A 14501-nucleotide genomic window follows, 5' to 3' on the forward strand; every position below is an offset into this window, starting at 1 on the left:
TTTTTTTTCCCTTATTTTTTTTTATTTACACGAAGCATCTGCAGTACAAAAATGTAAACTTTGATAGCTCATAATAATAGAATAAATTCTTTATGTACAAAAATACATTTTCATATGAATGAAGCATCCTGAATAAATTAAAGTACCCTCCAGTCCAGTGCCTGAATAGCTATGCTAGCACTCAGGTTCTTCCTGGAGCAAGCCCACAGTGGCGGGGGTCGGGATCCATAATGCATGAAGCCCACTCCTTGTGGCTCCTTTTTAAGCCTTGCCATTGTATTGTCAGCCGGCTCAAACCGAATTTTCATGCTCGTTTTTCTTCATTAGAGTTCTACAAATTGTAAAATTGACTTTTCACCTCGTCTTCAGGGGCTCATCTGTCCCTTTTCCAAACCACACTGAAGTGGTGGCTGGGGTCAGTTCTGAGCCAGTCACAAAGAAGGTTTTGTGAAGTTCAGAAAGTGCAACAAAAACGAAAGGCCGTCTGGGGGCGGGCGGGGGGGGGGGGAGGCCGTGCTGGGGGTGGAGAAATAGACCGAGGGCAGCTTCAGCGAGGGTGCAGCAACCTAACAAGTGGTCAGGTATTCCCCCTCCCCCCTTTAAAGCTCCCAGAATTCACTTGGGGGTAAGTGTGGCCCCCGGAGGCTTCAGCCAGTTCCCCATCTATTATTGCTCTTAGACTGGGGGAGGAAGAAAGTATTGATGTTGCCTTACAAAGGCCTAGTGGTATGGGATGAAACAGGGCGTCGTGTGGAGCAGGTCTTTGGGCAGGCCAGGAAAGGAGAAAAGGGGATCGCCCGGGCCATAGGTGAAGTCTTCTGAAGCCGAGGGACTACTGGGGTCAGAGAGTGGTGATGCCACAGTGGCGCAGGGGGAGGCAGCGGCCCCGGAACCCCAGGACTCAGTGTCGCTGGCCGGGCTCGGGGGCCCGGGCAGACAGGGGACACACTGCGGAGGCAGGAGGCGCTCCCGGGCACTGCCCCCGGGGAGCCCTTGATCTGCCAGGCGCAGTGTCTCAGCCAGGGCCCAGATGTAGTTGTAGGCGAAGCGCAGCGTCTCAATCTTGGTGAGCTTGGTGTCGTCGGGGAACGAGGGCAGCACGCTGCGCAAGGCGTCCAGCGCAGCGTTGAGGTTGTGCATGCGGTTGCGCTCGCGATCGTTGGCTTTGACGCGACGACTCCTCCGCAGGGAGTGCAGCAGAGCCTCGGACCGCACCCGAGCGCGACCTCGCCGCCTCCGCCGTTCCTGCTCTTCGTCCTGGGCACCGGGAACATTCGATGCCCCGGAGAGGGCGGGAGCGCTCCTCCGGGCTGGCACGGACAGCCCCGAGGTGGAGGCTAGGGGCTGTAGCCTGGCACAGTCCTCCTCGTCGGTGAGGAAGCTGGACAGGTCGCTGCTGCTGTTGCTGCTGGAGCAGTCGAGATCAGAGATGCAGGTCTCCAAAGGGGCAGGCATCTTGCAGTGTGCAGGACCGACAGACGGACAGGAGGTTTGGAGGTCGGCCTTCGAAGCGCACTTACTGTCCGTACGACCCGGGGCTAGCCTGTGCCTGCTGCAGGCGCGAGGGCCGGGAAGATCGCAGGGGCTCAGGGAGTGAATGGGCTTGGCCCTCCTCGCCTCGCCTGCAGGGGCCACGCGCCGGGCTGGTCTCCTGAGTGATGTCGCCGGCGATCAGATCAGCTCCTGTGAGCACCAAGTGTGGCACACGACCGGCCTCAGGACCCCTTAAGTACGGCGCGCAACAATGGGCGCCCCCTCCCTGGCCACCTCCGCCCCCGAGGCGGCGCGGGTGAATGGCGAGAGGCGGCAGGTCAGCCCCGTGCGGCGCCTGCTATTTGCATAATTTATGCTCGCGGGAGGCCGCCCCCGCCCAGCCCCCCTCCTGGAGCGTGCCCGTAATTACCGCCGGCCAATCGGTGGCCCGGCCTGCTCCGGGAGCCGGATCAAGCGAGGGAGGCCGGGGCGTCTCTGGCCGGGAAACCCGGGCGAAGGCGGGGGCCGGGGGCGATTAGCGGCGGGCCGAGGCACACTCCTCCCAGGGGCGCGCGGGTGTCCCTCGCTGGGGTGGATGGGGAGGAGGAGCCCTGGCAGAAAGTGTGAGCTCTGTGGCGGGTGATGGAGAGCTGGGGCTGAGGCTGGAGGCTGGGTTCGCATCCCTTTGCCTGCTACTGAGTTCGCATCCCTTTGCCTGCTACTGATTGACTATTCGCATCTAAACAGACAGGACCAGTAAACAGTTACACGTCTTGAGGAGGGATAGATGTCCCTGCTCCGCCAAGGTTAATGAAGAAGACAGCAAGAGAAAGATCTAAAGATCCAATGAGTTCCCAGACTGAGCTGGGGCTTGACCCCACTCTGCCCCTGCCCGCGTACCCCTCCTCAAAGACTCACGAGGTAATATGGGGGTGTGCAGACCCCCTCTTCTCCTGAAATCTTGCTCTCTCCATTTCCAAGCATCCTCTTGTGCCGCACGTTTTGGAATGGTGCCAGCCTCAGGGGCTCACCCCAGTGCCAGCTGGCTAAGGGACTTAGCTTCTGGCCAGGAGAGAGATGTCCCACAGAAGGCAGCAAGCACACAGTGGAATTCCGTCCCCATCCCTTCTGCCAATTTGCCTATAAACTTGCCTAGTCCAGAGAAATGTCCTCATTCTGTGGGTCGAGTCATTTTCCTGTTTGCCGGACAGCAATAGAGGCTCAGGCAGCCTCTCAAATGCACCTGAGAGGAGTTATTTATTAAGGAGCAAACCTGGATCGTGGAGTCAGGTATTAAAAACAAAAGGAACACCCTAGAGGCGCCCCCCCCCCCTTTCCATGATATCTGAGTGGTGGCCTCAGGCCCAGTGCAATGCCTAGCCTGCTGTCTTCAAAGGGGCTCTGTCCAGGACACCTGCGCCTTGGTAGAGAAAGCACAGCCTCTTTGCCTATGCCTAGCTCTTGCCCCGTGGCTCCTTCCCTCTGTAGCAGCTCTTGGGCAGAAAGCTAGGACACAGTTACAGATTAGGGCTTGAGGAGGTTTGTAAAAAGTGGCAGGAAATGGCTGTAATCAGATTATGCAAGAAAAAGTAATTGTTGACAGATCCTTGGGCATCCCAGGAGCCCAAGGGCTGCTGGGAGTTGTGCAATGGTAGCTCTGCCTCTTTCTGTCCCTGTGACAGCTTCTGGTGGTCCCAGAATACCGGCACCAGTCTGACCTTGTGACAATTCCAGGCCCTGTATTTATTTCTTTGGGCTTCCTTAAAATTACCACACCACAGTGGGTGCATTAAATTTACAGAAGATCGCTCTTCTGAGGCTCAGAAGGCCAGAAGCTCAAAACCAAGATGCCAAGGGGCTTCATCCTTTTCAATTTCTTGTGGCTCCTGGATGTCCTGGCCACTAATTCATAACTGAAGCATCCCGCTCTGCCTCCTGCCTTCGTGGGTCCTACCCTGTTTTGACTCTGTGTCTTCTTCAGGAGAGCTGCATGACTGTGCACTACTGAATCCAAGATGGCTCTAGGCTCTCACTTTTATCGCATCCCCCAGAACTGTTGTTCTAGCTATGGTTACATTCTGAGGCCATGGGGGTCCAACCACTGAACCCGTGATGGCCCCATTTCTAAGTCGGGCCAGCACCCTTGGAATAGTATCCATGAGGATTTTAGCTACCCACCTCTTGCAGTACCAGAGCGTGAGAATTCACTCCCGGCTCTGACAATTAGACCAGGCAATTTAAAGTTCATTCCGTCAAACTGAACACTGACTCTGAGCTGGTGACATTTTAAAGGTCACTTGAATCATGGTGACAAGCTGGAAGAGCCATTCATTGGTCACTGGTAAAAGAGGTGGCCAGGAGGTGGTGGATGTCCAGCCAGTCTGCTGAGTGGAGCTACTGGGCTCCATTTGCCAGGTGTGTGTCTGTGGCTTAGCAAGGGAAGCAGGTCCATGCTGCCGAAGCTTAGAGACTTGCACTTACTTCATGTGGAGGTTGGTGGCTTGCTCTGGGCTGGCTGTCTATTAAGTCTGGGGTGTAGAAAGTTGGGGGTGACTGGCTAAGGGAGGCCCTGACTCCTAACTCTTGTATGGTGGGGTTCGGTGCTAGTAGAACTCATGGAGATTGTTTATTCAGCCTCTGTACTTGAAACGCAGGAAACGGAGGCCTTTTCCCCAGGCTGCCCCGGGTACTACAATCCCACCCCATGTTTTTTTTTTTTTTTTTTTTTTTTTTTGGTCACAGGTCTCCAACAGAGTCACTTTAAGCACTTACTGCCTGGCTGGCCTGGGCCAGCCAGGTCTATGAAGAGAAGAGGCCTCTGGTCTTGGGGAGGGGAGACATAGCTTCATAGCTTCGCAGGGTGGTCATGGGCATCTGGCTCATGGTGTTGAGAGGATCCTTAAGGAGCAGATCTTTCCCAAAGGGAAAGAAACCATCAGAGATGGCTTCAGAGTCAGACTTGGGAGGCCTTGAAAGACTAATTGGATGTAAATAGACAATCTAGGCAGGGGCAGGGGTGAGGGTGGAGGAGGGGACGGAATGAGTAAAGAGACCCATCTGGGTGGGGGTGGGGGGGTCTTCTGTGGTAAAAGATAGGCAGCTGTAGTGGGCCTTGAATGATTGTAATGGCCTTCCTGCCTCTTCCTCCTGTCTTCTCTCTGAGCAGGACTATGGCTTACTTACATTTGTCCCATGTTCACTGGTAGAGGAGACAAGAAGCAACCAAATGATTTTGGCCATGTAAGTGCCATAGCCTGTTTGCCACCCAGAGAGCCATGTGTCCTGACTGACATGGGCTACACCTGACCACAGAGGATGCTTCCTGTGTGCCTGAGGCCCCTGTGAACTCATAGTGGATCCAGGCTTTCTCCTACCACTGCCCACCCCTTCCTACATGACCACGAGTGGCTTGACTGGGTGGACATCTCCAGCTTGCACTTCCTGTCCCTGTGGCAGCTGTGTCCTCTGTACAGGAGTGGTGCCTGCAGGGTGATTTGGGTTAGGATACAGGGCTCGAGGGTCCCTCGTATAAGGTGTTCTGAGGACAGAGCTGGCTCTGAGAAGGGCTTGCTTCTATGAGGGGATGTATTCCTGCTAGGGAGGTGCACATCTGTGGGCACTCCCATTCCCAGAGAATAATTGGACGTGATATGGGCAGGAAAGGGATCCAACCACAGCAGGTGCTGAGGTGGCTGATGCTGCACCAGGTGTTCTGGCTGACTGATGAGAGAAGCATCCAGCTGTCAAACAACAGGGAGGCAAGAGTGGGTGGAGTAGATGTCAAAAAAGACTCAGGACTATGCCAGGGTTTCTGGGTGAAGGACGGACCATAGGCACATGTGCCTAAATCTAGGCAACCCTAGAAACCTGACTCTGGGCTCCCGAGGGGAGGCAGTGAGACAGTGTTACTTCCTTATGGAGGAGACTTTCCTGGTATCATCTTAGGTAATGATGAAGCAGGATTTCTATAGTAAGAAATGGAATGAGGGGCTGTCAGGGTGGGACAAAGTCTCTAGACGTCTTTTTTTAATGGAGAAAGATTAGATTAGGGCGAAAGCAGTGGTAAATTATAAACACAGACATACACATAAGTATACACACACACACACACATCCTTGCAGCCTTTTGTGGGGAGCAACTCCGAGCCAAGTGGTCTCTGTGCCACTCACCCTACCTGCTGTAGAAACACTTAAGTCTGACAACGAATAAGCAATCTTTTCGAGATCCCTCACTAGCAACCAGGGTGGCAGGTCACTGCTCTGAAAGGACAGGTTTGGGGCTGAGTGTGTGTGTGTGTGTGGGGGGGCATATGATCCCATTTCATTGATTCTTGATTAGATTAAATATTAATTCCAAGTCCAATATATATGAACTCTCAGCTGCAATTCAGGACAGGAAAAAAATGGCCTGGCTACTCAAGGCAGTCTGGGGCTTGAGACATGGCAGTATGGTACCCTGAATTATGGGCTGTCAGCAATGGCTGCAGGTGCAGCCTTGCTGGGGAATTTTATAGAAATGGAAGTTGTGGAGATAGCCAGGCTTTCTAAAGAAGACTGCCTCACTCCAATCTTTGTTTGCTTTCTGCAGCTACCTGGGGGGAGGGGTGGCATTGGTTTTGTGAGTGACATTTGGGGGGGGGGGGAGCCCTCACAATCTTTTTTAGGAATAAAGGGCCAGAAAGGTGCCTAGGCTCAAGAGGAAGGGCTTGGAAGGCCGGCGTCAGACACGGTGGGTCCTTCCCTCTGATTAAGCACACTGCAGACAAGCGGTTGTGTTTCCACAGAAGAGCAGCAGGGTGAGGTTGGAAAGGGGAAACAATTCCCCATTTTCTTTATTGATGACCCATGACAGTTGTGGAAGGGGGTGTAAAATGGAGGGGGGAAACAAGGCAGGAGGGGGGAAACAGAGGGGTCTTTCAGTGACAGGGCAAGGAAAATGGCAAATTATCCATGGTTTCCTGAAATCCATGGCGGACCGCCTCGGCCCCTGCCCTGCTGAATACAGGGCCGCCTGTATGCAGTAGCCACTTCGGAGATGTCTGCTGGAAGATTCCCTGGCATTGTGTGTCGGGGTGTTTCGTTGTGTACTATATGCACAACTGGGAGAGGAATCTATGTGTTGCGTCGGCGGAGGCTCTGATGCAAATCGATTTTATTCTAGTGCACGTCAGAGATAATGCTGGACAATTTGCCAACTAAAGAAATGTTTTCTGCAAGAAGGTTTCAAGTCGGAGGGACTGCCAGGCCTGTGCTGGTGTGCAGAGGAGGGGGCAGTATGTGATTAGGGTGGCCCTAAGTTTGAAGTTTGTGGTTTGGGCCAGTCTTGGAGAAAACAATGTCTTTTTTGTGCCCAAAGGAGAAAGAGGGAGAAGGGAGACTTGGGGGTGGGGTGGGAGAAAAAGGGGGGGGGAGCTGTAAGGGGTGTACTGGTTTGTGCAGTGAGGGCCATAAGGATTCAGGCTCAGAACTGAAAAGGGAGTGTTTGAGGTGGTTCCCCACTCTGGTGAGAGGCCTGGGATCCTCAGATACTTAGATACTGGAGGCCAGGGCTAATCAACCCCAAACTACCTGCAAAGCTATGGAGATTTTGCCCTGGAAGATTTCTTGAAGTTAAATCTTCTGGATTTAAAGAAAAGTTAGAAAAACTGCACAGCCCCCCCCCCCCAACTGCTGCGGTGGTTTGGCTTTCTGAATCCAGCCTGCACCTGCCACGGGAAGCCAAGTGACCAAGAATTCATTTCACTTCATTTTATTTTTAGCTGCCTTGTGTATTTGCAATCCTTAACATCTTCTTCGTGGGCAGGAGATTAAAAAAAATTGAAGCCACTGCCTGTGTGTGGGTCAAGTGTGGGAACCCTGCGAGGGGCATGCGGAAGAGGTCAACATGAAATTTACCTCAATGGCTACGCAAAGAATGCCAAACTAAAGTCCGAAACCAAAGCGCTCCCCTCCTTCACCATCGTTAACACTGGGCTACCTAACTTCACGTCAGGTTTCAAACACAATTGCATTTTGTTTGCAGTAATTAAAATGTTTTAATGAGACAACCATAAAATCCACCATTAATTATTTTATTTCAAACACTTCTGCCTCCTTTTGAACCAGGTCTATTTAGAAATGGTTTGAGAGTAGCCCGCGGTTTTATTCTTTCCTCTGTATTATGCACAGGAGTGGAGAAGTCATTTATAAATAATTACACAATGTTTTGAGTCTTTGGGCTTGTATAATATATCAAAGCGATTAGTACACTTATTGTCCCGTTGTAAAAGCTCTTCCCCCCTCCTTTCAGTTTCGCTAGCCTTGTCTTCTAGCTAAACCTTTTTCTGGAAACCCTTTGTCTTCTTCCTTCTTTTTGTTTGTTACAGTCCAGGGCCATTCTCGGTATTCAAACTCTCGCAGCAGGAGCAAAGAAAGCGACTTCAGAGGCAACTCAAGTTTTACCATAACTTTCTGGCATTTTCTTTTCTTCTGGTTTTCCCAGACTACCTAGGGGCGATGAAGAATTATAACATACATGAATTATTGGTACTCCCCTTGAGTTAAAGGGAGGGAGGAAAGCGCCTCATTTTCTATGCCCCCAAGGGACAGAGCAAGCGGGCAGCGCAAGTGTATTTATCGCTTTGAATGTCTTTGGGACGCCTCGGTCCTCTCTGTTGCCGGGCGCCCCCGGAGAGCCAGCATTTCACTATCTCTTTTATGGGGCCACAAATAAAGATTGGGGGCTGGAGGAAGGGGGTCCCCCAGCCTTGTGTCGCTGACCCTCGCGCCACAGTTCTTCCCACGCCCGGGCCCTGGGAACGCGCAAAGTGATCCGGCGCCTGATCAAGCACGCGGCCCGGGTGCGGGCGAGCGGGTTCCTCTCGTGAGCGAATTAGGGTCGCACGAGACGCGACTGAGCCTATAGCCACGTGAGGACCGGGAGGGCTTCAATGGTCTCCAACACGCTAATCCTTGTTATCCCACGGCGCGGCCTCCCTGCGGAGGGGAGCGTGCTGCGGGAACGCTGGCGCTGGCTGGGAGTCAAAGGCGACCTTGTTCCACTCCTGTCCCATCGCGGGCGCGGCCACACTACGCCCGCACCAGAGAGGCTGACTAGATTTAGGCGGGGGCGCAAGGATGAATTCCGGGGACACCGAGGCATAGCGACCTTGGCGTCAGTGGGAGAAAACAGTAAAGGTAGGTGGAGGAGAGAGTTGCAGGGAAGAAAGTCTCCGGGGAGAGGTGATTCGAGGGGGCTCCCGCTAGCCAGCCCCTCCCGCAGCCCCGCCCCGCCCCGCCCCGCCCTGTCCCCCACCCCCACCCCCGCAATCTGTCGGGACCCGCGCCCCGTCTGCATTTGAAGGGCCGCGCGGCGCCGCCGGGAGCGCTGAATGGCGCACGCCCGGCGGCCCTGCTGGATTTGGCCACATTTGCATAGCAGGTGCTGCTGCTGGTCCATTCTTACTTAAAGAAGTTTTAATATGGGATAAATGACCGGGAATTAGGAGCTGACGTGGGAGGGACTAAAGAAACCGTGTCGTTCCTTTTCTCACCGTAGTCTGGCGTGGAAAGGGGAGGGGGAAGGAGCGGAATACGAAGTGGGATCGGACTTTCAAAGTCCGCTCCTTCGGAAGCCCAGGTCCCTCCCTACACACCAAAGGAGATAAGAGAAAACAGGAGGGGACTTTAATCAATTTGATTTTAGAGTCTGTTCTGCCAAGGGTAAGGCAATAATCCGAGGAATAGTAATAAGATTAGCGAGCGAGATCTTTGAGTCAGGGAGCCTGGCGGAGTTTAAAATGTTAATCCTGGCCCTAATCCGCCGGGCTGGCCGACCTAACCAAGCACCGCACCAGTACTGGCAGACTTTCTTCCTTACTCTTAAAAAAAAAAAAAAAAAAAAAGTCAGCGAGGTCCCTGTAGGCAGATTTCTGAATCCCAACGTTTGTTCTTCGAGGGTGCCCTCTGATGGCTCCCGCCTCTCTGTGCAGGGCTGCATAAGACTCCTTCCTCTGGGGGAAATCAGGTCCTAGAGGCCGCCTGGAGCAAAGCTTCAAAGACATGGTGGAGGAGCTAGGAACAAAAGCAGCTCTCCTTGTCTTGCTCCCACAATTCCCCTTAAATCAGACTCCTGAATATTCCCAAAGGGATACCCTGGTTTTCAGGTTTTGTCAGTTCTGCTTAATCGACTTTTGTTGTTGTTTTTAGGGTGGAGGATGGGGCGTGGGGGAGAAATGCCTAGAGTCCAGGGACCTCGGAGGAGCTTCCAAATGCAGTAGACGTGCACTCAGGCCTCCCTGAGACCCTTGGTCCCCATCTTCTTTTCCAGTTCTACCTCACTCCGTGTCAGGCTCGTCCCTGGACTCAGGAGACAGGCCACTGGTTATCCTAGGGCTTCTCGGTATGCCCGTTTCCCCAGGAAGGCAGTGTGGGGTGCTCAAATGGACCATATGGTATGAAGACGCGAGCCGTGGCGCCCACAGACAATGGAGAAGAGAGGGGCCCAGGTCAGTGGCGGCGCTTGCACTGGGGCAAACTTCCCTTTCAGCCTAATGAAGCTGTTGTCTGGGGGTAATGATGCAAGCGCCTGGCGGCTTTCTCGCCACGATAGTCTAGAACGTGATTTGTCATACAATCTGAATCTTTGGGACGACTTTAGACAGAACCTCCCCCAAAGATGGAGATGAGCCATATGTCCGCTTTGCATCTGAAGGGGAGGTGGGGGCAGGGGTTGGAGGGAGGACTGCCCGATGAGGGGGAGGACACAGTCCTAGATGAGCGGAGTACTGCCTGACCCTGGAGCCTCAAGGGTGGGTGTAGTTCCACAGCACAAGATCGCAGAGTTGCGCTGGGGGTGGGGTAGGGACATACCAACCTTCTTTGGCTGAGTGGGGTGGCCACTGCCCCTGGCTCAGGGACCGAGCGCTCACTTAGCAACAATGCTTAGAATTCTCTTCCCTGTGTCCCTGATGCTAATTGGGGCCATGATAGACTGAGTTTGCTGCATAGAAAAAAAAAAAAAAAAAAAAAAAAGCAAGGACCATGTGACAAGCAGCCTGTGCCTCAGACAGGTGGGAGCTGGAGAGAGGGGGAAGTCACAAGAAAAATCTAGGAAAGTGGAAATAGCCCCTAGGAAGGCATCCACCTTGGGCACAGTGGGGGTCACCTGAAAGTGCCCGTGCAGTGACCTGAGGCCAGCAACAGGAGTCCTGGGGGTTTCAGCTGTACCTCTCTTACAAAAGGGTGATCCCAGGTGGGCTTGTTGACAGTCAACCCCCTCATTAGAAGGGGAGGGCCATGAGACCCTCACCTGAGGATCCCAGCCACCACCTGCCCTAGTCAACTCTGCTTTAATTATACATGGCTTTGGGGAAAGGCTAGGGTGCACAGGTCTGGGACGGCTGACTATGTGAGGGGACACCATTCGCGAGATACAGGAAAACCATCATTCCCACTGGATACAGCCTTCCTTTTGGAAGGGGGAGCACCCACACCTTCTACACCCCTGTACGCAAGCTATTACCTATGCCTTGTAAGGAAGCCCGAGAAACTCTTTGGTTCTTCAGATATACTTCAGTAGATTTCTTCCTCAGCTTGTTAAGACCATAGAAGGAGGTAAAGACATTGTTTATGTCTCTCCCTGGGAAAGAATTTTAGCAATGTTTTAGACAAACAGAAAAAAAAACCACATTATTCGTTATCATCTAAGTGCATCTTACCTTACCACTGTAGGACATATTGAAAACACACACACACACACACAGAGTTTGTAGGTGCAGAAGCCCCAGGGCCTCAAACACAACCTGTATTAAGAGTGACAAGGACAGCCAGTGGTGGGGAGATCGTATCTGTGGACCTGTATTAAGAGTGACAAGGACAGCCAGTGGTGGGGAGATCGTATCTGTGGAGTGGAACCCTAATTCCCTCTAAAGGAAAGTATTGATGAAGCAGAGAAGACACATTCACAGCTCCCATGGATGAGACCTATTCCTCTTCCTTTTGTGCCTTCAGCCCCTGGCAGTGGTGTTCATGCATGAGTGAGGTTCATGTGTGGATATATACACATACACACAGTTCTTCCCCATCTTGGGAGGAGGAGGGGATGGGAGGAGGTCTAAGCCATACCACGTCTTGGGGATTACCCCACCTCTGTAACCTGAGAGTACCCACAGATTGGCATCCCAACCCCGGGCACTCTGCTGGGTGTTCAGCCCCTGCTGGAAAAAGGCTCGGTGGGTGGGTATTTATGCCCACACTCTGCGGTGGTGTAACTTGAGGAGATAGAGAGGGTGGGGTGGGAACGGGGGTGCTGCCATCCTAGGTGGCAGAGTCCCTAATTACCCCTGCGGGCTGTGGGAGCTGGGCAGGCACAGATTGAAGGTCCTGGTGACTCTCTCACCTCCTCACATCACAGCCAAGGTCATAGGTCAGTTATCGTCAAGCTGTGCCAAGGGGCTGGCACATGATACTCCCCTAGTACCATCAGCCTCCTCTGGGGACTCTGAGGGCAGGAGGTGGGAGAGGAGTTGCCTCGGTGATAACACCCAGCTCGGCACAGCTCAAAGCCACAAGCTTCTTACCACAACACCTGTTCCCACCAAGTGAGCAAGTGTCCTGGTGTGGGAGCAGGGAGGTGGCTCTCATGCATCTGGAGTGAGGTGGGGGCAGGGTGGTGGGAACTCAGTGGAAAATCCAGCTTTTCTACTGACTTGAAGCCTGGGCAAAGATATGTTTAGAAAAATGAAAATCTTTCTAAGTCAGCCCAGGCTACTTGATGGCTTCAGCATGTTTGTTCCACGTGCCCACCGGCATGAGCACTGGTCCAGGATGCTCACTGTCAGTTTCTTCTCTTGTCTCTGTGCTGTTGTCATTGTCTGGCATTGTAGTCACCGTAGTCGTCGTTGTCACCACCACCACCACCACCACCACCACCACCACCATCATCTTCCATACTGACAGGAGTGCCATTGCTTAGCAGTCGTTTCTGAGGGACCGACACCCTCATACACAACCTTGGGAATTCCATCTTTTAATCTGCCATTGAAGAGTCACTTTTAGTTACAGGCACATGCATCTCTGTGCTGGCTGGTTTTATGTCAACTTGACACAAGCTGGAGTTATCTGAAAGAAGGGAACCTCAATTGAGAAACTGTCGCATTGAGATCTGGCTGTGGGGCCTTTTCTTAATTAGTGATTGATGGGGGAGGGTATAACCCTTTGTGGGTGGGGCCATCCCCAGGCTGGTGGTTCTGGGTTCTGTAAGAAAGCAGGCTGAGCAAGCTATGAGGAGTAAACCAGTAAGCAGCACCCTCCATGGCCTCTGCATCAGCTCCTGCCTCCAGGTTCCTGCCCTGTGTGAGTTCCTGTCCTGACTTCCTTCAGTGATGGACTGCAATGTGGAAGTGTCAGCTAAATAAGCCTTTTCCTCCACAACTTGGTTTTTGGTCATGGTGTTTCATAGCAGCAATAGAAACCCTAAAACTATGTGTCTATGTGGGCCATGTGCTCATGACTACAGGTACCAGAGCAGGTCAGAAGAGGGTATTGGATGCCCTAGGGTTGGAGTTACAGGTGACTGTGATCGCCCTGATATGGGTGCTGGGAACTGATCTTTTAAAGAGTTAAAAGTGGAGCCGTGCCTTCAGCCCTTTCTCTACCCATCTTCTAAACATGAAGAGAGAGGATCAAGATGGTTAAACCACACGTTCAGGGTTGCAGGACCAGCCAATAGTGAAGCCGAGGTAGAAGCAGGATTAACTGGCTCAAGGTCTTAACCGCTGGTCAGAGGTTTTTCACTTCTTTCCTGCTTCTTAGAAACAGCTGGGTCTGTCTAGGGGCTGGGGTGGGGTACAGAACCCATAGCCCCAGACTGTGTGGGAGGGCCTGTTCCTTGCTGTGGAGATAGGTGACATTCTTCAAGGAAGGGCTGTGACTTGGTCCCATTGCTGAGTTTGGAGCTGGTCTCTGTTATTGCTTTCCTGGTGAGAACTGAGGGGTCTCGGTTTCACTTTTCATTGAGATGGTCTGTTTGAGTCACCGTTCTATTGCTGTGAATAGACACCACAACCATGGCCACTCTTATAGAAGAAGGCATTTAATTGGGGCTTGCTTAGAGTTCCAGAGGTTTAGTCCGATATCATCATGGCGGGGAGCATGGGGGACATGCAGGCAGACGCAGTAGCTGAGACTTATACATCTGAATCTGAAGGTGGCAGGAAGAGAGATTCACTGGGCCTGGCTTGGGCTTTGAATACTCAAAGCCCCTTCTACTTCCTCCAACAAGGCCATACTTTCTAATCCTCACCAATATTGCCACTCCCCAAGCATTCATATATATGAAACTATGGGGGCCATTCTTACTCAAACGACCACAGAATTCTTCTCATCTTTGGTCTCAAGCTCTGTGTATCAAAAGTGGAGGGTAGGGGTGGGAGGAAGGGGGTGGGAACCAGGAACCAGGTTTATAGGTTCAGTATTGCCTTCCCCAAGCTGGAGGAATTAGCTGGTGTGTGACATTTAGACCCTCTACTATCTAATCTGTCCCTTATTCACACAGTGAGAGAGGGTCTGAGTGGTCCAAAGAGCTAAAGCAGATGAAGGGGGCATTGTCCTTGCAAAACAGAGCATGACCTGGATACTAAGAGGTTCTGTAGAATTTATTCAATAGTCCATCCATCCCTCTATCCATTTGTTCTTTAGCCAGGGTGAATGATGTCTTAACCCCCTTTCTTAAATCCCTTAGAAAATATCCCATGTGCTTAGGATGAACCACCCCTATGTTCATCTGTTTTATTTTATGCATATGTGTATACCACCATTGCACTCTTCAGAGACACCAGAAGAGGGCACCAGACCCCATTACAGATGGTTGGGTCCAACAACATCAGCTCCTTTTACCCTCTGGCTCCCATTCAAAGGATCTCCAAGGGACCTAGGACCATGCCATCCTACTGGGTACACAGTCAGTCACTCTGGCACATAACCTTTCCATCAGCTGTCAGTACTTTCCACACATATCCCTCCACTCACTTCCTGTGTCCTTCTCCAGTG

At 52.4% G+C, this 14501-nt stretch overlaps 1 protein-coding gene across 1 annotated transcript; it reads right to left on the reverse strand.

Annotated features, from left to right (window-relative positions):
* Positions 1-1703, reverse strand: Neurog1 (neurogenin 1). Its single transcript, NM_010896.3, has one exon. The coding sequence runs from the start codon at positions 1453-1455 to the stop codon at positions 721-723; it is 735 nt and encodes a 244-aa protein (NP_035026.1). The 5' UTR covers positions 1456-1703; the 3' UTR covers positions 1-720.
* Positions 1704-14501: the final 12798 nt, after the last annotated feature.

Source organism: Mus musculus, chromosome 13, assembly GCF_000001635.26.
Source record: "Mus musculus strain C57BL/6J chromosome 13, GRCm38.p6 C57BL/6J".
Classification (NCBI taxonomy): Eukaryota; Metazoa; Chordata; class Mammalia; order Rodentia; family Muridae; genus Mus; species Mus musculus.

What these genes read in the sequence shown, in the direction of transcription:
- Neurog1 (NM_010896.3), bottom strand. Translation starts at nt 1,455, where the DNA reads ATGCCTGCCCCTTTGGAGACCTGCATCTCTGATCTCGACTGCTCCAGC.